Genomic DNA, 23450 nt, shown 5'->3' with positions numbered 1-23450 from the left:
TGTCTAATCAACAGAGCTACAGCACAGGCAACATACTCAGACTTTGTATCATTAACCAACTGTGCTAACAGAGACACAAGAAGGCATGTGTTCATCACAAGCATCTGTTGGGTGGATGTTATGACTCACTCCTCTGAAGTTACTGGAGGCCTGGAAGTAGATGAGATAGTTCTTGCTGGGGTCTAGCGGTGTGTTCCAGTAGCCGTTGTAGGTGTGGTTGTCGCCGACAGTGAAAGGCGTGGCCTCAGGCAGGCTGCTGGGAGGGAGTTCAGCGGTGTAGTAATGAGTAGGTGTGCCACTCGCTCCGCCACCCGGAGCCTCGCCGTGAGAGAATGGTGAAGGGAAACACTCCAGGTGACCCAACTCCCGCCTCCTCACCTGCCTGGAGCCGTCCTCCGCCACCACCACCACATGATATGTGCTGCACAGGAAGAACCGAGATTGGATGAGCCACACAAATTGGCAATTTTTTTTGCTAGCCTTAAGATAGTATGCTCTAAGACCACAACAGAAATTACTTTTAGAAGATATAAACATTCAAAACAAACACTATCTCACTTCTGCCAATGCAGATCAACTATTTGTATGACATGATCTGTTACCTCACAGGGGCTCCTCTTCCCAGGGCCGGACGCAGAAGAACCGTGATGGTGCTCTCAGATTCACTCAGTTGAGAGGGGACGTCCTCGTAGTCAAAGGCTGGAGCTGAGACAAAATTGAAGCAAACCCAGAAATGTAAAGAGATGCAGACTTGCAAAGCAGCATCACACACACATTCACCAGCATGAAGCACACAAACACACACATCCTTCAAATTAGTCTTGGTTTTCTACAGAAATGAAACTCGTACTCCACAGAGGCCTTTCTGAAGCGAACCCGCCCCAGACAGAGCGCGCAGCACAAGGGCAATGAAAACACAGCACTGGAGGCGGTTAAGAGCGAACTACACTCCGTTCGAAACTCTCCTGGGATCAAGAACAGAACAGGAGCTGCGCTCACGTTCCCCGCTTATTATCGAAAGTCAATTAGCGCGGCGGTACACATAAACAGGTCAATGTCTCAGCAAAACAAGCAGAAAATCTGGAGTAGAGCGATTGTAAGCGCTGACATCACAGCGATACTGCTGGATTTGTTTCGTGCAGGCATGTGGGATGGTACAATTGATATACTTATGGGAACAAAGTTACACGCCTCAAAAGAAACGCACGCATGAATAACACGAGGAAGAAGAGAAAGTTTTGCTCGTCCCTGTGTGCAGCCGTGTCAGACGGTACGCTGGGGATTGTTGTGTTTGGTCTTCTGTACTGTTCTCTGGGTATCGCTTTATGGTGTGTATTACTACACGGTACTGTTTTAGGTGAAACATTGTAAATAGGATATGACGTACACAATACTTGACAATACTAAAGTCTGTTCCTCAAAAACTTCTAGATATCTCTTATTCCCACTTCCCGTTGAGTCTGTCGACCTAAGCTTTAGTGAACCCTAATATCAATAAGTCTGCTGGTTTAAGAGTCAATCTCACCCAAAGAGTGCCTTTTGCCCTGCTGAGATTAGGTCTAAATGAAGTCCAAATAAAGTCTGCATAAATCCTAAACCAATTAAAAAGCCCTTTCGGGCATCTGATATTCAGTTCACTGATAAAAGCGAAGCTCATCGACTGAAGAACTTCATTAGAAATAAATAGACCAGGTTCAGAAAACGTCAACTTTCATGGCATTTTATAGTGCCCGATTCTCTCACCTGAGATGTTGGTGGTGATTTCCGTTAGGGCGGTCTGGCCAAAGCCCTTGGCTGTGCGGCCGCGAACAGACACCAGGTAGGTGGTCCCGGGGTGAAGTCCAGAGAACATGTGATACGTCTCGTTCTTCAGTTTAGAGACGGTGCGTCGTGGGCCAGGAACATTAATACCAGGATCTGATGACTCGATGCTTTGGTAGCTGATCTAAAAACACATGACATGATGTCTCACTTTACTGTGTTTAAGCTGAAGGAGAAATAATGTTGTTGTGTTTTGCAATAGTACCATGTATTCAATACTATTCATAATTTCCTGTTTTTCTCTCTATTATCGGTACACACATGTATTTATTAATCTGCTTTGCAACCCTTAAAGTTTTGAGTCAAATTTGATGTTCTACATCAATAAAAACCGTCAGTACGTCATTTGTTTGTACTTTGTATTTGGTGCTTTCATAAAGAGTCTTAATGCATTGTTGCCTCAAATAATGCCAACAGTACACATATACTGTGTGTGTAATATATGTTGTATGTTCCCACCCTTTCTCTTTTGTTGCAGCAAGACACTTTCACGGGTATTTTATTTTAAGATAAATGTCAACTGAAATCCTTCTGTATCTGTCTTCACGCCCCACCACAACAGCTTGAAAAGGTCACTTTATATTAAACAAACCAAATAACCAGCGTGTATAACCAGCACTAATACGTCCTCAAATTCTTACAAATAAAGGTTTAAATGAAGCTATGCCATCGGAGAACCCAAAAGAACATTGTTTTTTTCTCATGAAACACTCTGCTTGGAAATATATTAAGTCTAGGAGTTAAACATTGTGATCTCAGAATAACTATAAGAAGTCTAAATGGTATACCAGTAGGTTGTAAATGAACCCACTAAAACACCTCAATGTTGCCTCAGCAGAGCAGATAACACTTTGATTTAAATGACCTTTTATCTGGAATTATTTCAGTCGTCTCTATTGGCTCCACACAAAGACTATAATACACTGAAAATCCATCTTACCACTGAGTAAAACATTACGGAGCGTCCAGATGGAAGAAGAGAGCACGTGTAAACCCTGTCTGTGTCGCTCCTCAGCCGGCCGACGTGACTATTGTGACAGCTAAGGTAATTGAAGTGGCGTGAAGCAATGAAATATTACCGGTCTGAGGCACAATTGCCCCACCCGACAGTCACTGCGAGGCAAATAAGCAATTATAATGTTTGCGCTTTTGACTAATTGAAGCCTGAAGAACAAACCAGAACATGATTAGCACGAGAACACCTGGAGACTGAAGGGAGATGGGCTTGGAAAATTGAGAGAGAGAAATCCCATTTCTACTGAAATCATATTACTACAACACATACATTTATGTGGTTTCTAATGAACTTCATCCAATGGTGTTTTTAGCTCATCCAAAAAAGGTCAATAATAACACAAGCATTTACAACATTTGACCTTGTTTTGCCCCGTTCAGTCACAGCCAATAGGAGCACAGATGCTGTTCAGTGCACAGCTTTCAAACGTGGCAAAAAGTGACATTTGTGCGGCTGTGTGGAATTGTGGGATGAAGAAAAGGTTTGTGGCGCTAAGATAACAATACAGCAGCCTATATGGTGTATTCTCAAGCGAATACCACAACAAAGTGATCAAAGATAAATGCTGGTAAAGGTTTGTGATGTTTTACACACAGTGTGTGCATCATGGACTCTATTATAACAAACATGATTCACAAAATAAACCCAGAACATCACTGTGCTGCCAAACTACCAACTGCTATTTAACACAAAGCTCAGAATCGATGAATGTGTTCCTGTTAACATGACTTTCTTGATAAAGTGTAATCCACTACATGTTTTCGTAAAATATAATTCATCAATTAATAATCTAACAAGAGATGTAGCTCCTCAGCAATGTGTGGCATTTCGTTTCTGGTTTTGGAGGTTTCTGAAAGCACTGACTTTGGATGATTTGAAATCGTTTCATTGAATCAAGATATGAAGTCATGACTTCAAATACCACTATTGGGATGTACAAAATTACATTTTCTGGCAGAGACGGGCATATTAGAAGTGCGCTCGAATTCAGACAAGACTGAAATCTGTGAAACGAGACGTAATTCAGCCTTCAGAACCTGAGAAAACGTGTTCCATTTGAGAACTACGATAGTTGAGTTGCTCTTGAGCTAGGTAGTTTTTAATGACAATTTTTCTGCTACATGACCATTGAAATCTTTCCAGATGTGTGTTTGTTATGTTAGCTTTAAGTCATTGTGATGACGACACATACCTCATACTGCGTAATCAGACCGTTGGGCTCCAAAGGCTCCTCCCACTTCAGAAAGATCATGTCATCCAATGGCGTGAAGGTTAAAGACTCGGGCGCAATGCCTCCTGGGACTGCAAGAGATGAGAGACGTACAGTCAGAGCGATGATACTGCCGTAGACGTAGCATCATAGCAGAAATGGCAATGGAGGCCATAAAGCAACGGGTGGAGGTGAAAGAAGACATAAAGTACGCTGGGGTTAGAATGATGGTTTGATGTCCTGGAAGCCTGCAGACCCATCTCATATCTGAGCACAGCGGTTAGGCGCATGACAGCCTATTTGTCTTCTTTACCAACATACGGAGGAAGAAAATAGGGTGCATTGTGAGACAGAGAGAGATGTATCTTATCCAGGCCAAAACCATTCAGCATGACTACAGCAAAGTCATCTTATTAACACCTGCTGAGTGTAGGAGTTCAGACTCACAGTGGGGTTCAGAGAGGCGTCGCAGGTTCACATCTAGCTTGCAACACAATATTGTAGAAAACCACTATACTACAGCCATATGTACCCGTTGAATATTTCATTTCAAGACCTTCTGGTTTATGTTTTAGTGGCTGATATGACAATAGCGTCAAAATTTACAGAATGAATTAATTCACAACACTTGCGTTTTCTTTATGTTGATTTCAATTAACCAAACACATCAGACGCAAACAAGCACTATTGCTGTACGAAAAAATAACTACAAGCAGCAGAACACTGAAATAAATAAATCAGCAGAAAGAACGTTTTCAACTTATGAAAATGATAAATAGAAAGCTTTCATCTTGAGCGGCGTTTCATTTTCAGATGTGGAGGTTTTCTCTTGACCTCCGAGGGTTTAATCTTAACGTATTTGCATGAGAATGCGCCTTCCGCGAAAACGCACAGAAACGCAGAAATAAGCAAAAATCTTTATTCCATTTTGTTGGTGGCTTCAGCTTATTAATTTTTCATACACTTTCATTTGAAAGTATGATCTTCCATTTAATTATGCCGAGACGCTGTATTCCGCAAGTCAATATTTGTGTTGTTGCTATAATTGGGGTTGGAGCGCTGCGGGCAGACCGGGCTCTGGTGCGGTCACCACATCATAATTGCTCAGATAAACGCATGCCTAAGCAAAGATGAATGGGTTATGAGTACTGAGCCGTGAACAAAAACACTGCCGGGTAAATGCAAGTTTCATCAAACTCGAGAAGTTTACGTACAACATGCAGAATATAAGTGTAGTGATGTGATTCTTCTAAGGAAGGTGTTTATAATGCTGTTATAACGGGATGCGGATGTGAGCGACTACTGTAAATAGGGGCCAAATGTCAAAGGTGTGTAAGGAGTGACTTTATGTTGGTATTACGGGGGTCTATGTGAGCTCCATTTAGTAAAATGATTTGGTGTTTTTAAGCTAAATGAACTAGAAACCAAAATCTTGACCAACGAACATACTGTACATCAGGCTGAAAATACAATAATAAATCAACAAATGATCATTCCACTACATTCAACTTCTCCCTTACTGGTCTAGAGCAATAATCCGAACCTTATCTAAATATCTACAGTTAATCCTTAAACACGGATCTAATATTGATGCCTGAGGCTTAAACCTCCAGAAGGACATGTAGTCTTTCCATGTTTTGCAGAAAACACTCAAATCGATCTACCTATCAAAAGATATAACTCCACACCTTTCTTTTGCAATGTTTGGAGGAGGTGAAATTATGTCTCGGACAGATTTTCCTCTTCCTAAATGAAGACAAGACTGAGGAAATTGTTTTCGGTCAGAAGGAGAACTCGCAGTATTCAAGCCATGAGCTAGAAAGTTGATCCATTTCAAGATCCTCACAGGTGTGGAACCTTGGTGTTCTCATTGACCAGCATTTAAAATTTGACAAACATCCCCATAGTCCGTCTAGTATCCTACGATCCAGTGACCAGGCTCTGTTGGTAGTTCCTCATGTGAGGCTGAAGCGTAACGTGTAGCATGCTTTTGCGGTGTCAGGGCAACGATTGTGGGATGCTCGATCTTTAGAGATCAGAATGGCACCTTCTTTGTCTGCTTTTAGGTCTTTGCTAAAACGTTTGCTTTAGCTTGTATTGACTATAAAGATATGTGATTGTAATTTGGGTTTTTTAAGATTTGTCTGGTCTGTATCTGTGTCGATATTTTAATTCTTGCTCTTCCGTAAAGCACTTTGGTCAGCCGGGGGGCTGTGGTAAATATGCTATACAAATATGAACTTGAACTAATTTGTCTATGTGAAATATATTCTTGACAGTAAAACCATGTAGTTAGAATGTAGCGGTGTAAACAAGCATGTGTTCAGCTGTGTCTGTGTGACTGTTAACAGTTGAACTCGATTGTCTTTAATAAACGGGCTGTCAGGAGGGTCACAAACACATTATCTCTAGAGCTCTATGAGGTGTATCCCACAAATCCACTTCACTAGCCAAATTATTGCTGCTTGCAGTTATATTTCTGCTTACGTACTTGTTGAAGGAGAAAAATGCATGTCAGATCAATGCATAAACTGCTTTAATATGAAATCACAAAAAAGACCTTGGAGATAAAATAATGTCTCTTTGGAAATCTATAGTGTGTTTGGACAACTACTATTAAATATAAAGTTCTAGATGAACACTTAGGAGCATCACTTTTGGCCACTTTACATAAACAATCTGCCTGACTTCATCCAACACAATTCTTCAGGCATCCCTCCGCGACATTCTAATGAACGGTTTTGATATACTACATCAAGTGAACCTGTTTTCCCTGCTATTCTGTAAATGAGTCAATTCATATTTATGATCAAATGAAAGCATGAACTTTTGCAATTAAAGAAAATGAAAACATACATATGTTGTGCTTGAATTCACAGTGGTGAGCACACTTTACTGACAATGAATATATCTTATTCAGTGGAGTTAAAAAGTAATCTGAAAAAAGAAAATCTGTGGGAGACACATGTTTAAATCTGTCCCACAAGCCCTCACTCCCAAAGGTCACTTACTGTCCCATGAGGAAAGAAAGACAAGAGCGTGTACTCACTGTCCTCTTCTGTCTGGAAGGTCACCTCTCGGCTCTCTTTCTTGCCCTCTGGATTGGTGAGCGCCAGCCTGATGTGCACGGCATGGAAAGGCGGCAGATCCCTGAGCGTGAAGCGGGAGGTGTTTCTCTCCACTGACAGACACTCCCTCACAGTGGCGTTATTGCCCCCGGCTCCGCCCCCGGTGGCGGTTGAGTAACGGTAGCACAGCGACAGAGAGTACGTGTGACAGCGCGTCAGGTTGTAGCCCACCGGCTCCCACTGAAGCAGAAGCTGACGGGACTGAATCTCTGTAGCCGTCAAACCTCTGAGAGGACGCATGGGCTCTGAATGAAACACAGACGGATCAGACAGCTCAGGTGAAACATCAAACACTCTAAAAACATGGTTCCATATAGCACCAGAAGTGTTTCCTGGCATAGGGTATCATAGGGTAACAACTTTAAGTGCTATATAGAACCATATCTTGGTTCTTCAGTGGTTCCTTGCGGTGACAGATCGCACCGTTTCCATCTAAAGAACCTGTTATGCCCCTGTATGGTTCTTCGGCGGTTCTATAGGACATCAGTCATCCCAAAGAACAGCTGAAGCACCAAAATATGGTTCTACAATATATAGAACTAAAAGTGGTTCCCCTATGATTACAAGCAAAGAACCACTTCTAGTGCTACATAGCACTTATTTCTTTCCAAGACGCTTGCCACAGAGCTTGTACTGAATAGAAATGTATCATTCTTCACAATGAATCAACATCAGAAAAATAATCCCAGCAACCAAAGTAATTGATGTTCCAGCATTTTATAACAGAATATGTTTTGGTTTAATTAAAGTTTAAGATTATAAATCTTTATCTGGGGGGACACTCCTGAAAGTGTGGTTTAAAACGAATAGTTTGAGGACCACTGTTCTATAGACCGTGTCCTCTCTCTTTCTGTCTTTCTCTGTCTCTCTCTCTCTCTCTCTCTCTCTCTCTCTCTCTGTCTCTCTGTCTCTCTCTCTCTCTGTCTCTCTCTCTCTCTCTCTCTCTCTCTCTCTCTCTCTCTCTCTCTCTCTCTCTCTGTCTCTCTGTCTCTCTGTCTCTCTGTCTCTCTCTCTCTCTCTCTCTCTCTCTCTCTCGCTCTCTCTCTCTCTCTCTCTGTCTCTGTCTCTGTCTCTCTCTCTCTCTCTCTCTCTCTCTCTCTGTCTCTCTGTCTCTCTGTCTCTCTCTCTCTCTCTCTCTCTCTCTGTCTCTCTGTCTCTCTGTCTCTTTCTCTCTCTGTCTCTCTCTGTCTCTCTCTGTCTCTCTCTCTCTCTCTCTCTCTCTCTCTCTCTCTCTAACACACATAAATAAACAATACCACCGTTAAACAAAAAGACAGGAGATTTACAATGGAGAGTTGCTCATGGTATTATTGCAGTCAAAGCTTTCACGTCCATTTTAAGTTCTGAGAGCTCTGATAAGTGTCCTTTTTGTGACGACAGAGAGACAATTTTCCATGCTTTTTTAAATTGTTTTGTTTATTTATTCTGTTTGTAGTTGTTCTATTTGATTGGTAATCATTTGTATTCTCTCCCTCTCTCTCTCTGTAAGTAGAGCTGCTGTGTCACATTAATTCCTGTCCGTCACTCTCACAAGTATTTATACCACAGACTGTACACAGATTTAAATGAGAAATGATGTTTGTTATGAAGAAAATGTTTATATATATATATGACACAAGCTGGAAATAAAGCCTCCAGTCAATGGGCAGTCGAGCCTGTGGTGAGACCCCTGCCTCTGCCCTCCTGAGTCCTCAAGACAAATCATCCAGATTACATTAATTAATGAGACACATCTACTAAAACTCCCACAGGCCTGATGAGAAATGGCACACACACATACTCCTCCTCGGAGAACAGAAGTTTGACCTCAGATATGAACGGAAAGAGCTGTGCTCAGACAACAGCCAATACTTTTAAAACACAAGATCTATTTAAACGTCTGAAGTCTTTTATTGCTTATTATCTTTTTGTTATTACCACATCATTATTTTCATTATTATTATTAATCCCTGAGACATTGCGTCTTGTCATTTGACATTGCGTCTTGACTCAAATTTAGATCTAAATTGAGATGTTTACATCTTCTGAAAGTTGAATAAATAAGCTTTCCATTGATGTATGGTTTATGATGATAGGACCATATGTGGTCAAGATACAACTATTTAAAACTCTGGAATCTGAGGGTGCAAAAAAATGTAAATACTCAGAAAATGGCCTTTGAAGTTGTTCATCGGAGGCAGAAGATATGTGTTTGTTTTAACACTCACTGCTGTAATGTTGTTGTCGTGAGTAGATCAACCTGAAAGCTGAAATTCTAAGCTTTACATAAATACAGAATCTGAGTGGATAATTCCCAAAGAGCGGACCGCAGCGAGTGAAGTTTGTAGGCGTTTTTTCCAGCCATTTTTGTTAGCGGTTTAGCATCCCCTCACAAAAATAAAGTTTTTATATATTTTAAAAAGATATTCATATATTCTTTACTTAATATCCTAATGATTTTTGTCTTAAAAGAAAAATCTATAATTTTTTACCCATACAATGTTTTGTTTCCGACTTATGACAGGTTTTGTGGTCCAGGGTCACATACTGTATATACAGTTTTTAAAGGTACAGTGTGTCATTTCTCCACCTGTAGTAACATTGAATATAGTTGGTTTCCTCAACACAGAATAAATGACATAATACCAGCTGCTAATCTGAGCACAAAACAGTGTGATATTGTCACGAATGCCAATGGAGAATCCTCTGCCGGCCACCGGAGGTCATTAGCGCTGGCAAAAGAACTACATGTCCCATAAAGCCACATGCTGGGACTGAGTACTGCACACCTGATGATCATCATCATCACCAGACTATTTAAACTCTACCTGCCCATGAACACATTGTGAAGTCTTGTTTGCCCCGGCTACATTTCTGAGCATTATATTACCCTTGTCTTGTTTACCTGTGTTTGAACCCTGCATTGTATTACCGTTGATGACTCTTCTCTGCCTGCCTTGACCTCTTGCCAGTTTTTGACTACGTCTGTTGTCTGCCTTTGATATTGTTGTCTGCCCGGTTATTTGATCCACGCCTGCCTTTTACATTGAAGCTGCACGTATTCACCAATAAAGCTGCATATGGATCCTACTCCGTCTACGTCTTCGTTACAGAAGACTTCGCCAACTACAGATCCAGCAGTTCTCAGCTTTCTGCCCAAGCAAATCAACTGGCGGTCCACCATCAGCAGCTCGGTCGACTCACCACATTGACGGAAGAGTTGGTGAAAGCCTTACAAGATCTCCATCCACCCACACCTACAACCTTTGCTCCCATCAGCCTTCGAAACCGCAGAACAACTCTTCCAATTTGTATTTCACTATTATGGTCTTCCGGAAGACATTGTCTTTGACAGGGGTTCCCAGTTCACATCCAGGTTTTGGACGGCCTTCTTTCGACTACTTAACGTCAACATAAGTCTCACTTCAGGCTACCACCCCCAATCCAACGGACAAACAGAACGACTAAACCAAGAACTCAACAAATTCCTCAGAATGTATTGTCAGCAGAATCAATCCGACTGGAGCCGCTTTCTTCCCTGGGCAGAATATGCACAGAACTCCATTCTCAAACCCTCCACAAAATTAACACCTTTCAGTGCGTTCTGGGTTTCCAACCCCCACTTTTTCCATGGTCCGGAGAGCCTTCTGAGGTACCTTCGGTGAACGACTGGTTTGAACGAAGTGAAGCGGTTTGGAACCAAACACATGTCCACCTACAACGTGCCATAAACCGGGATAAGGAGCAAGCTGACCGCCATCGTCGCCCCAGTCCCAACTACTTTCCTGGACAGTGGGTATGGCTTTCAACCCGAGATCTCCATCTTAGATTACCCTGCAAGAAACTCAGTCCCAGGTATGTGGGTCCTTTCAAAATTTTGAGACGAATCAATGCTGTGTCATACCGCCTCGAATTACCAGCCACTTATCGTATTTCTCCGACTTTCCATGTATCTCTTCTGAAACCTGCCGGTGGCCCGAGGGTGGAGGAGGAAGGCGGTGACACTGGGCCCCCACCCATGATTGTGGATGGCGAGGAGGCTTTTCAAGTGCGAGATTTGCTAGATTCCAGACGTCGGGGACGCCAGATCCAATATCTGGTACACTGGGAGGGATACGGTCCGGAGGAAAGATCCTGGGTCAATACAGAGGATATCCTCAACCCTAATCTCATCATTGAATTTCATAGAACCCACCCGGAGAAACCATCCCTACGACCTCGAGGAAGACCCCGACGTCGGATGTGCTCTCGTGTCAGGAGCCGCTCGCAGGGGGGGGCTCTGTCACGAATGCCAATGGAGAATCCTCTGCCGGCCACCGGAGGTCTCACTCCCCTGAGCATTAGCACTGGCAAAAGAACTACATGTCCCATAAAGCCACATGCTGGGACTGAGTACTGCACACCTGATGATCATCATCATCACCAGACTATTTAAACTCTACCTGCCCATGAACACATTGCGAAGTCTTGTTTGCCCCGGCTACATTTCTGAGCATTATATTACCCTTGTCTTGTTTACCTGTGTTTGAACCCTGCATTGTATTACCGTTGATGACTCTTCTCTGCCTGCCTTGACCTCTTGCCAGTTTTTGACTACGTCTGTTGTCTGCCTTTGATATTGTTGTCTGCCCGGTTATTTGATCCACGCCTGCCTTTTACATTGAACCTGCACGTATTCACCAATAAAGCTGCATATGGATCCTACCTCGTCTACGTCTTCGTTACAGATATCAAAGCCTGATTCTATTCTATAAATAACACATGTGTTTCTACAATTTCTGTGTTTCAACAGAATGTAATATTTTAATAAATCCACTCATAACTCTGCACTGATGAACAGCTACACACTATATTACAATTCAATTTGAATATTAACAGATGTAAACATCAAATTATGCTGAGTTATAATAAAGCAATTGTCTCACACACAATGGTCGTATCTCTATATTTTTTCCAAACCATCCCCAATGTCAGGCACCACAAATAAATATGTGTGCTTCATAGAAACACATGCGGCATAAAGTTTCTTCAGGTAGTGTATTCTCCTGTGACTGTTGACCAAGATGAATAGAGTCTCAGAGCACATCTGACAGTGATATATTACAAAGTCCAAACTGGAGGTTATAACACAAGTACTTTTATACCACATTTGGTCCAGTTTACCTCACCCAGCCAAACACAAACACTTCTGTGATGGCCAAAGCCCTCTTATTCTCCTCAGAGAATGTGATTATATACTGTTACTCACACAACACTGGACTTGTTTTGCTCACTGTATCAAGGTTCAAATCATATATTTTTGTATTGTTTGCTTTCCCTGTGGTCCACTTATAATGATAAAGAGAAATAGTATGTTTTAACCCAAAAGCATTTTTCACCTCTTTGCGAACGGGCGGTCAGGATTCAGAGCACTCAATGTCAGTAATTTTTCCAGGCAAGTAACAAGTACAGAATTTATGTTTGAGAGGCAAAACTTTACAGACTGTGGCTACAAAGTTAAATTACCTTATCTTCAAAGCACAGCTTTGGTATAAACCTCTTCTCACCTGCACACTTGGTTCTGCTGACCAGCGGGGGTCCGGGTGGTCCGGTTCCACCCTCTCCGGGCCGGGTGAGTAGAACGCTAATGCGGTATTCTGTATCGGGCTCCAGGTGCCAGACCTTATAGGTCAGTGAGTTGACTCCGTGTGTTTCGGACCAGGGTGAGTGACTGGCCCTGTACACGATCTCACGGCGGATCACCGGCCCGTCGCCTACGATAGAGTTAGTGTTGAGCTGGATAATCAGGTAGGTGGGGCCTGAGCGCAGCAGCTGGGGCGGAGCAATCGGCGTGGGCGGGACTAAATAAGAGTACAGAAAAAACAAGATAATCTTTAAGTGTCAATGCATTCCTTTATTTTGCATTATTTAGCGTGAGCATTCATAGCATTATACATCTTATTATATGTGAAATATCTTCTTAAAATAAATTACAAACTTCTAAACGAAAAAAAAAAGCGACACCGGGAAAAGATGACAAATTGCAAATTATAAAAAATAATCAAGCAATTGGATGTTTACTCAAAACTTTACAGTTAACCTTAGTCTATGTGACAACTAGCCCCAATATCATCTTCATTTATTTCACCTAATAAATATAAAATAAAATATATTATAAAATAATAATATTCATGTGCCTCATATATCTTTCTATAATGAAACATGTATGTAATGATGTAAAGTTCAGAAATGTAGAGAAATAAAGTGAAGGTCAGCCATGAGTTTTATAAAAAGCTCCATTAAATATTCAAATAAACTCGAGGTTATACGATACAAACATTAAATTAATTGTAGAGAGTTTGCATTACTCACATACATCACTTCACACCTGTATATTATTGAGATTAAACCAGTCATCATCTCAGTATGAGACAAAATCAGTACATTATTAACACAGTCGTACAGAATCGCTGTTAATCATATCTCGGCAGGACAAGCAAACGTGACTCCGTGAGAAATGATGTAGATAAACGCGTCTGCTCAGGGGACGCTATCGTTCTCATAAGAGATGCTGCAAGAAATATTATCCGAGAGACAGACTTGAGACGGTTTCCTCACCAACAGGTTCACTTTGCTCTGAGACCTTTTTTACTGAATCAAAGTGGATGATATGTGATGAAAATGATATGTATTGGACAACGTACGGCATTAAAGGCCTAAAAATATGAACGAGAAATGATTTGTGAATAATTCATAAGAACTTGCATTCATAAGAATATATATAATATATATAACATATATATATATATATATATATATATATATATATATATATATATATATATATATATATGTGTGTGTGTGTGTGTGTGTGTGTGTGTATATATACACTGTTATTGGCACCCTTAGTAAATACAGTATGAGCAGAAGGCTGTAAAAATACATCTGTATTTTTCCTCCTTTTGACCCTTTATTTAAAGAATCTACAATATCCTAACATTTCATTAAAGTAAAACAATTTAAAGTAGGGGGAGTATCACATTATAAAACTTTTCTCTAGAGACACCTTGGTCACAAATATTGACACCCTTAGAAATTCTTATGAGTAAAATATCTCCCAAGTATATTCCCATTGACATTTTCACATTCTTAGCACAGCAAAGGGGACTAGAAACATGATGTTGTCCGGTCATGACTTCTTGTGACGCAGGAGATTAAATATTAGCAACACAAAGCCCAAACCCCTTTATCATTTATCACAATATATAACACAAAAGAATACAGGTCTGATATGCAATATAGTTCTGTTGATCTACACAAAATACAAAATTGCTTTAAGGAAATAGTTTGATCTCATTTCCAATTCCATCAGTGCAATGATCAAGACGTTTTAATGGACTGGAGATGTTGAAACAGGATGTGTGTCTATATTGTCTCAAAGCACAGTGAGGAGAAGAATGAAAGGGAGAGCACTGATGGATGGGTTGCCTATATGCCACAACACTGGGCAGCCATGGCTGTGAAAACCACAGGAATTTAAATTCCCCCAAAAATGGGAAATCCTTAAGTTGATGTCATGTGTTAGTTTAGCAAGTAGCTGAGTTTACACAACAGTAAAAAGTAATAGTTTTGATCAACACAAGAATCCTTCCAATTCTGACCTGCGGAGAAAAAAAACACAGCAATGGGAACAGCAGATTGGCATCACTCGTTTACAGACCCGGACCGGAATAATCGGACCGTTTTAATATGGTGGCTGACCCACGTATAGCAGCCATTTAAAAACAGCGGCATCTAGTGTATAATCTATAATGATGCAAATGTGTATTGCCATGAGACTGAGTTAGTTTGTGAGAATACTTGATTGTTCCTGTTTTTCTTCATGCTATGCCGCAAGTATGGCACACTTCAACAGTTCCTGACCAACACAGTCAAAGCCATTGTGAAGTACACAATTCATCCCCGCTGAGCAAAACACAATAACAGTGATTATTTCTATTGTTATTTTTATTTCTGTGACATTACCTCCATGATTCACTCGCTCTTTTCATCACGTCACCGTCACAAGAGGCATTTGTAGGGAGCAGAATCCATTACGGGGCCAAAATGAAGCGGCATGAGGTTATTTCCATAACTGATTGCAGCAGTAATTTTGATATTTTTGGCTAAGATACAGCATGTCTCTGATTGGTGAATATGACCATAATCAGCCCGCTGGTTCATTCGAGCGCACTAGTCACGGAGGTTACGGCATTCGTGAGGATTTGGCTCGTGCTGAAGAGATCTTTAGGTGGGGACGTGATGTGGAGTCAATCAGAGACATGCTCAGGTGTCCAGAACATTCTGTGCACTGAGAAGACGAGCTGGCAATGGAGCACAAATGGGACGTAAAAATGGGTTTATTTTCTCCATGGAGAATTGATTTTAGCGATACGGTATTTCAAGAAAGACCTATGGGTCTATCTACTATGAGCTGTGAGCTGTGATGTATGATCGTGGTGAGCCCCCACCAGTGGCGTAGCGCAAACTGCGTTGGCCCACCCGCAAGAGTGGAGGCGGGGCCCCTCATCGCATAATTAGATGGGGGATTCACCTTTTCATTTAAAATCGTGAAATAGAACGGTGGAATTTAATAGTAGGCTATGTAATTATTTCGTATTTATTTATTAAGAACTTTTCACAAAAAAAATAAAAGAAACACCAACAATAAAACAGCAATTACATTAACTTGTTAAAATGCAAGGGAGCACATGACGTCAAAATAGTTTTTCTATCTGCAGTATACAACAAAGATTCATGACGTTTAACATTCAATAAAGGTAATATATATTACCTTTAAAATCCTCCAAAGCGCCCCTTTCTCCTAGCATTTTTCTGCGCAAAGTCCTTGACAATGTCTGTTATGTCCATCTGACGCGCGTGCTGGCTTTCAATGCTGAGTATCGCAAGTTCAGAAAGTCTGTCCTGGCTCATTGTGCTTCTCATGCAGGTTTTTATTAGTTTTAGTTTAGAAAAAGATCTCTCGCCACTTGCCACTGTGACGGGGACGGTTAAAAAAAGCTTCAGAGCTGTAGCCACATCCGTGACACTTGGTAGAATGTATGCTTCAGAATCAGCAGTTCTGCCAGATCTTTAAATGAGCCCATTTCAAGTTTTTTTTTATCTCAGAACGTAGGGCACTTCGAAACGAAAGCAACTGTGATGGAAATTCGGAGGAAATATCATCGTTGTAAGTCACTGCAAATGTTTCGGCACAAGCACGCAACTCATCATCAGTTGCATGTACGAGTTCACTTGGACGTAAGAAGCGGAATCGTTTCGCTATTGTATTCAAGCCTTTGAAACGTTGTTTGAGCTGGGAAACAGCTGTGTCAATGCACGCGTAATTTTCGCTACTTTTGCATTGAATTGCTCTTTTCGGTGTTGGTTAGACCGTTTTTGAGCTCCGCTGACATATTTTCTTTTACTCATTTTGTGCTCATAAGCTTCACTCTCTAAACAGTTGCGGAAATTCTTAATCGTGATTGGATAACAAGGACGACGGATATGGTCATAATCGCCAAACACGGTAGGCTGCAATTACCACCAAAATAAAAGTCCTATACATTCACGTTATAAAAACGGTTTAATTATTTATTCGAGTAATTTTTTTGGGGGCCCCCACAACGCGGGGCCCCCCCGCAGTGCGTGCCCTGCGGGCCCGTCCGCTACGCCACTGGCCCCCACGTCAAAAAAGGTGTAATACTGCATTACCCACAATCAGAGAAGATGTGGTTCGCATGGCACCAGGGACTACAACAATCTTACTCAACAATTTCTACCCCATTTAACTTTTTAATCTTCTTCTTCTAAACAGTCAGTATATTAGTTTGTATTTTAATAGTCAATATCAATTTGTAGTTCTAGTCACTGTGGTGCTCTATAGCAATGACCTCTTACATTTGCAGATTACAATGTTTTGTTGTGATACTGTAACGTCTGTTTTCTATACACATTAAAGAGTAAAACCAATGTGTCGGTTTGTCGTACCTCTGACGATCAGTTCAGCGAAGTTCGACACGGCGGCTCCGTATGTGGACTGAGTGATGCATCGGTAAAGGTCCTGTTCTCCACGGTGGACTCCGCCTACCTGGAACCATGCAACCAACCGTCGTTCACCCGTTGATGATGTCACGGAGTACGGCGACATGACAACACCATTACGCCTCTGGAAGTAAGAAAAGGAATGCTTACTCGATCTTTTCAAGTCGTTTACATGAAAACAAAAAGAAACTAAACAAAACATGTGCTTTATTAAACTGAGCTATGATCGGGATTGTTGTGAAACTGTCGTGAAAACATACACACCATACGTTTGTTGTATTTACTTGTTCTTGGTAACTGCAAACTGTATCAGAAGCAGAATATTTACCATTCGTGATCGTACAAACACGATATCTATAGTGAAATATGTACAGTCACTAGTGTGAATGACGTGAGCATCCCTAAGGTTGTCGACCCTTGATTTACATTTCTATAGTGTCCAGAGGAACATAAAACACAATCAGCCTATATTTACTGAGCTTTTATTACCTCCATTGTTCAAGCTCATTAAGCAACTCTGAATGTCGTATAAATAACAAGAGAGAAATAAAGATGTCAAGTTGAGAAAACTAATGCTGTATGAAGAACAGGAACAGAACACACAGTTCCTTCATTCCATTAACACACACACACACACACACACACACACTTCCAGCAGGTGTTTGCACAAAGCCGCGTCTTTCACACAGGAACTCAGAAAACAGGAAAGAGAAATCTTGCCAGATGTGTATATGTGTGGGTCTGCTCTGTATCCAGACAGAATTTCAGCTGTCAATCAAAAACAATAAAGATGAAACAAACCTTCTACCAAATATATATATATATATATACATATATAGTATATACTCACACTAATGAGGTTACAAAGCTCTATGACCTTATTTATTTCAGTGGAAAATAAAGAGAGATGCTCAGCAGAATGTGCAGACACAGTCTAACATTAAACGTCAGTTTGTCAGTGATGTTCGATGTCATTGCTGTTTTATGTTTATTATAATGCAAACACAGAATGTGAGTCTATTTCAATGTGCTAAACATAGAATGTGTTACTTTACATTTGCTAAACAACAACAATAAGACCAGTACAAAGAGATATAATGACAGAGAGAGTATGCATAAATGTATGAGGATGATTAATATTGACAATGATATCTCATAGTGGATGCATTATATCTACAAGTGTATGATGAATATTGTAGAGATGGAAGGTGAGGATCTAAGAGTGAATCTACTGAAATAAACATGATTATTATTATTATACTAATTATACATGATTATAGTGTTGCCTCTGGCCCCAATGCTACAATGGCACATCAGGGATGGGTGGAGTGCAGCATCCGAAGGCGATTCTCCCTTTCCCCTCGAGATACATCCTACCCCAGGTTACATTCTGCACACGACCGCTTACCCCATTGATACTTATTCATTAGTACTTTTAGAGTATTCTGACTAACATCAACAAGAGAGAAGAAAGTATCATTGCTGTGTAGTGGAGGAATGAAAACAAGACTAAAGAAACCACAGCTAAGAGTCAATAGATGAATATGATGAAAATCTAAGTAGCCTATTCTATAGCACTTTTCATTTAGAACGAAAGATCAGGTTTGGAATATAAAATTAGGGTACATTTCACTTCCAATGAACAAATCCTTTAATCCTCGCGTTGTGTAAAACACCTTGCAACATAAAGTCCTTTGTGTTGTACGTGTTTAACACACCAAGAGAGCTGTCTCTCGTTTGAAACCTGTCCATGATGCTGGAAAACAGAAAATGTTTGCGATTTACGGCCACACCGAAGACGGAGAATCAATAATCCACAGCAGTTAAAGAGGAAAAGAAGCTTTCTAACATCAGCATGTTTTCAACTCTTCCCCTCAGCCTCAGAAGAGCATGAAGGCAAATATTCTGCTAGGAAACTAGTGATGTACACAGACAGATTTGTTTGTTCTAGTTAAACTGCATCGAGAACACAGCCGCAGGCCCAATGAGGTCTCGCTCAAAGCCTCGAGGATTAAACAGATGCTCCAAATAAATCCTTCGCACCCCCACGCCGCCATCACACGACAGGAGAGCTCAGGTCACACTACTGGACACAGATGATAGCATGTGATCCATACTGGAGGTCTCTTAAGTAATTTTAAGTACGGCTTTTGACGGAGAAACTGAAAACTCCTGCACTGCAGATTTAGAAGCTGTCTCTTCTGAGTCTGACATCAAATGTGATGATTCAAATGTGCTTTCAGAGCAGTAAAGGTAAGAAGTTTATTGAATTTCAACGCAATATCACGCCGAAGCGTGTAATAGACACGCTGTTCCACTCAAAAATGCATGTCAGTGAACATGTATGAAGGTGTCGTTTTTATAATTCATGACTATGGCGAGCAGACGGACGAGAGCCACGAGGGAGCGGTGCGAGGCCGGTGACGCGAGTGATGACGAGTGTTAGCTTCGCCTGCACTGGTCTCGTCCCGCCCTGAATTTGAATAAGTACCTTCCTATCAGCCGTTAAAACAGTATGTTCCATATAGTATGAGTGGGAGTAGTATGAATACAATTCGGACGTACTGCTCCCGCCAAGATTTGTGAGTGTGGATGGGATGAGCACTTCTCTATCCCGTGATGCCACAGGAGCTGAGCAACCGTCATATTTCAAATGACCCGTATGCTCTTTGACCTATGTTGTATTAACAACAAACTACGTGAATGTGAATGTTGATACAAACATCATTTAGTCACAAGAAATAAAAAACTGACATCCGTCTCAAAGTTTTCAACTATAATTATTTGATTTACTTTTGAAATATGAAGGTTGCTCAGCTCCTGTGGCATCATAGGATAGAGAAGTGCTCATCCCATCCACGCGGAAGTAGTAGACCATCCTGGTATTTCTCGCCTACTGTTTTTTTGCATACTGAGGTTTCGGACATGCTATTCATGACTCATACTCATTTTCACCTACAATATAGTATGGAAGTAGGCAATTTCGGACACAGACTGCGCTCACATGATCGTACGGCTATAAAAGACTCGGAATACAACGCAACCTGTTCGTAAGGTCTTTTTTTATACTGTTTTTGGTGTGTTTTAATACATGCCTGTGGCTGACTTCTATTTGCTTGTTGCGTGTTTTTTTTAATCATCGGGAGGGGGAAGGTTTAGGGTAGGAGTACAAATAATACGTATTTATAAAATCGTTTTAGTTTTACAAGTGCAAAGAACTGAGTGTGTCATGTTCACGCCTAAAGGGGGCAAAGCGTGAGACTGACACGCATTTTCCAGGGGTCCATTACTTTTACATTACATCAATTCATTTCGCAGACGCTTTTATCCAAAGCGACTTACAAGTAGCAGAGCATATAAAACATTTTGTCAACACGCTAAACACTACCGTAGGAGGATTAAAGCAAGGTCTGAGAATAAACTTGGCGTGACACCAGTTTGTGAATATGATTACATTTTGGTCTGTACTTGCACTTTTTTTCTTCATCTCAAAATTTACAAGCAAAACTGAGCATATATTACATCTAAAACAATAGCTAAATGTAACTATTATAAATGGGTTTCTTCGAATACCTTTATTTTGCGTTACCTTACGTTTAGATTTTTGTTGTGATATGTTAAACAGTAAGTGCAATAAGTGTAGTATACTGTATGTGAATGTTGCATATAAAAACAGTAAAAATCAGTAATAGGTGTCATTTAAATGCATAGACTGGTTGTTGGGAGTAACTGATTTAAGGGAAGATCGATGTTTGCCTGTGGTGAGGATTAGAAAAAGACATCAAGTACATTAATTAAAGGTTCACTGAACTGAAGGTGGCAGAAAATTCAATGCATTTTTTCATGTTCATTTGCCGGCTTGTGTGTATGTGCGTGTGTGTGTTTGTCTTTATGCATCAAGACATTCCTATTTCCTTATTATTTCTGTGAATGAATCTATTTAACTACAAACCTAGAGATATATCATTACTTTCACATTACGTAATGTATAAAATTTCTAATTCTAATCATTTGTCCAATCACGTGAATTGTTCATCGTGTAACCGATACAACTATCGTCTTGGTTATGGATGTAACCTCAGTTCCCTGATGGAGGGAATGAGACGTTGTTTTGAACCGACAGTTGGGGTTTGATCAATCAACTCTGATTTTTAAAAAGGATGAAAAAGAATGAAATTGGCTCATTCATTCACCTTTATGGCTGAGAAAACTCCATAAAGGACACAACCTTCCCTTTCTGTCGGACTCTTGACGTTGTGCCGAACCGACAGACGGGGTTCCTATATCAAACGCCACTGTGCTTCGCTGTATCACACCTAGGCGAGTCACGGGTGAGCACTGCCGCGAATCATGATTTCCCAGTGAAAAAAGAAGGCAGTACTTGAATAAGGGCGAGGGCTCTTGCGGGGACCTTCCTACTCTAGATACGAGATGGCCGCCTGGCACCTTGAGACACACTGGGGAGCGCAGGAACCTCGAGAGAAGAGCCTGTGCTACGGAGGCAACATCCTAACGACAGGGAGGTGATATCTGGAAATTACACACATGGTCTCGCTAAGTGGGGAGAACTCACAGGAGAATGGTGTACGACCCCAACAGGGGTGCACGGAACGGTGGAGTCAACTGTGGGGAGGTCACAGGTTCTCCAGCGGGGAACCAAGTGTGAGGAATACGTCAGACGGGACGACCCAATTGGGGAGATTGGGTCCACGTGTGGAGCATCAGCTCAAGTGTACAGGGGTTTACCTCGAGGTGGAAACTCGTCTATATCGAGCTTTGATATATGAGAAAAGTGATGGTGTTCCCACCCAGTGCGCCAATCTCTGTTTGGGGACAGCTCTCCCTGTGCTGTGCTTCAAAACAGACAAAGAGTTGCTCAGAGCTACCAAAGCTCTTTGTGCGGTTCAAGTCGAGGTGCAAGGTGCATACTGAACACAACACGGTAGGGGTTGGGTCTTCCTCCCCAAAGTGGAGCACCTGCAAGTTCACCACCTGGTCCCAAAGGGGATCGATAGGAACTTTGGGCGCATAGCCAGGCCGGGGTCTCAGCTCCACGTGGGAGTTAGCCGGCCCGAGCTCTAGGCACTCGTTGGACAGAGAAAGTGCATGTAGACCCCCAGCCCTCGAACGTGTGCAGGAGAGCCATCTTTATCATAGATGAGATAGAGCGGCCTCTCCCCGGGGCTCAACGGGGCTCTACAGGGCCCAAAAGGACCACATAGAGGTCCCAAGAAGGTACGGAGCGGCCTCCACGCGCCCCTCAGGAATCTGATGGTCAGGTCGTGTTAACCAATACTTACCTGTGACCAGAATGTGATTTGCAGCGATGTCGGCAACATACACCTTAAGGGTAGAAGGAGTTATTTTGCTCTCCAACCCTTCCTAGGGCACAGACTGGGTATTACCTCTTCAGAGCAAGCCCAGCAGTCAGAAACTCCAGGAAATTGATATGCCTCTTCAGGCGGGGTCCAAAGGCCCGACACTGCATGCCGTTGCACACATCACCCCAGCCGAGCAGGAAAGCGTCTGTTGTCAGTCATTGATGCGCCTCGACCTGTCCGAAACGTCTTTCCAAGGGGCCAGGGTGTGGCAGCAGCGGGGCGTGATGGAAACACACTTTGTGACAGTGTGCTATGCTCTCCAAGTAACTCTGGAGCTGCAGCGGAGCGGGATACAGGCGATGTTGTGGCTCCTTCCCGGAGGACACATTCAGTCGTGACCACGTTTGGTGAGCATATTCGGGTATGAACGGTCCGTGGCTTTAGCGGCGGATTAACGTGCATAAAGTTTTCAGATCAGCAACGACGCTCGCTGCTGTAGACGGCTCGGAAGCTGCCGTGTAGCGGGAAGCAGGCCATGTTGTAGCTGCGTCCCGGAGGGCACAAGAAAATAAAACAATAAACTATATCTATTTTATTACATACTGAAAAGTAACATGAAAGGTAGATCCAATCTTTGGGCATCATGTTGATACTTTAAACTATAAATACTACTGCTTTCTCTGCTATCTCTAGTGAGAGTTCAGTGTTAAGTGTTTTAAATCAGTCACACACACATTCTGTAAAAGAGTTCATGTCTTCCTCTGTTTTAAGATATTTTCTAATCTAGGATTTACATACAGTAAGAATAAATATATAAAAGGAAAAGAAAAAGTAGCTAACGACTGAGGACTCACACCCAATGCTAAGAACTCAAATAGAAAAAGGGCCTCTGGCAAACTTTTGTCCTCCAGAAA

At 41.7% G+C, this 23450-nt stretch overlaps 1 protein-coding gene across 1 annotated transcript in view; it reads right to left on the bottom strand.

Annotated features, from left to right (window-relative positions):
• The window catches only part of ptprua (protein tyrosine phosphatase receptor type Ua), a gene marked incomplete at its 5' end in the record, with an annotated part of 184481 nt that overhangs the window by 58958 nt on the left and 102073 nt on the right, over positions 1-23450 (bottom strand). The window contains 7 exons of the mRNA XM_079485390.1: positions 130-421; positions 603-705; positions 1744-1945; positions 4029-4138; positions 7096-7419; positions 12700-12993; positions 17162-17339. Of these exons, the coding sequence (XP_079341516.1) occupies positions 130-421; positions 603-705; positions 1744-1945; positions 4029-4138; positions 7096-7419; positions 12700-12993; positions 17162-17339 (1503 nt within the window). The remainder of the gene's footprint in view (positions 1-129; positions 422-602; positions 706-1743; positions 1946-4028; positions 4139-7095; positions 7420-12699; positions 12994-17161; positions 17340-23450) is intronic.

This window comes from Barbatula barbatula (genome assembly GCF_947034865.1).
Source record: "Barbatula barbatula genome assembly, chromosome: 21".
NCBI lineage: Eukaryota > Metazoa > Chordata > Actinopteri > Cypriniformes > Nemacheilidae > Barbatula > Barbatula barbatula.
This window is presented reverse-complemented; position numbering and strand designations above follow the sequence as displayed.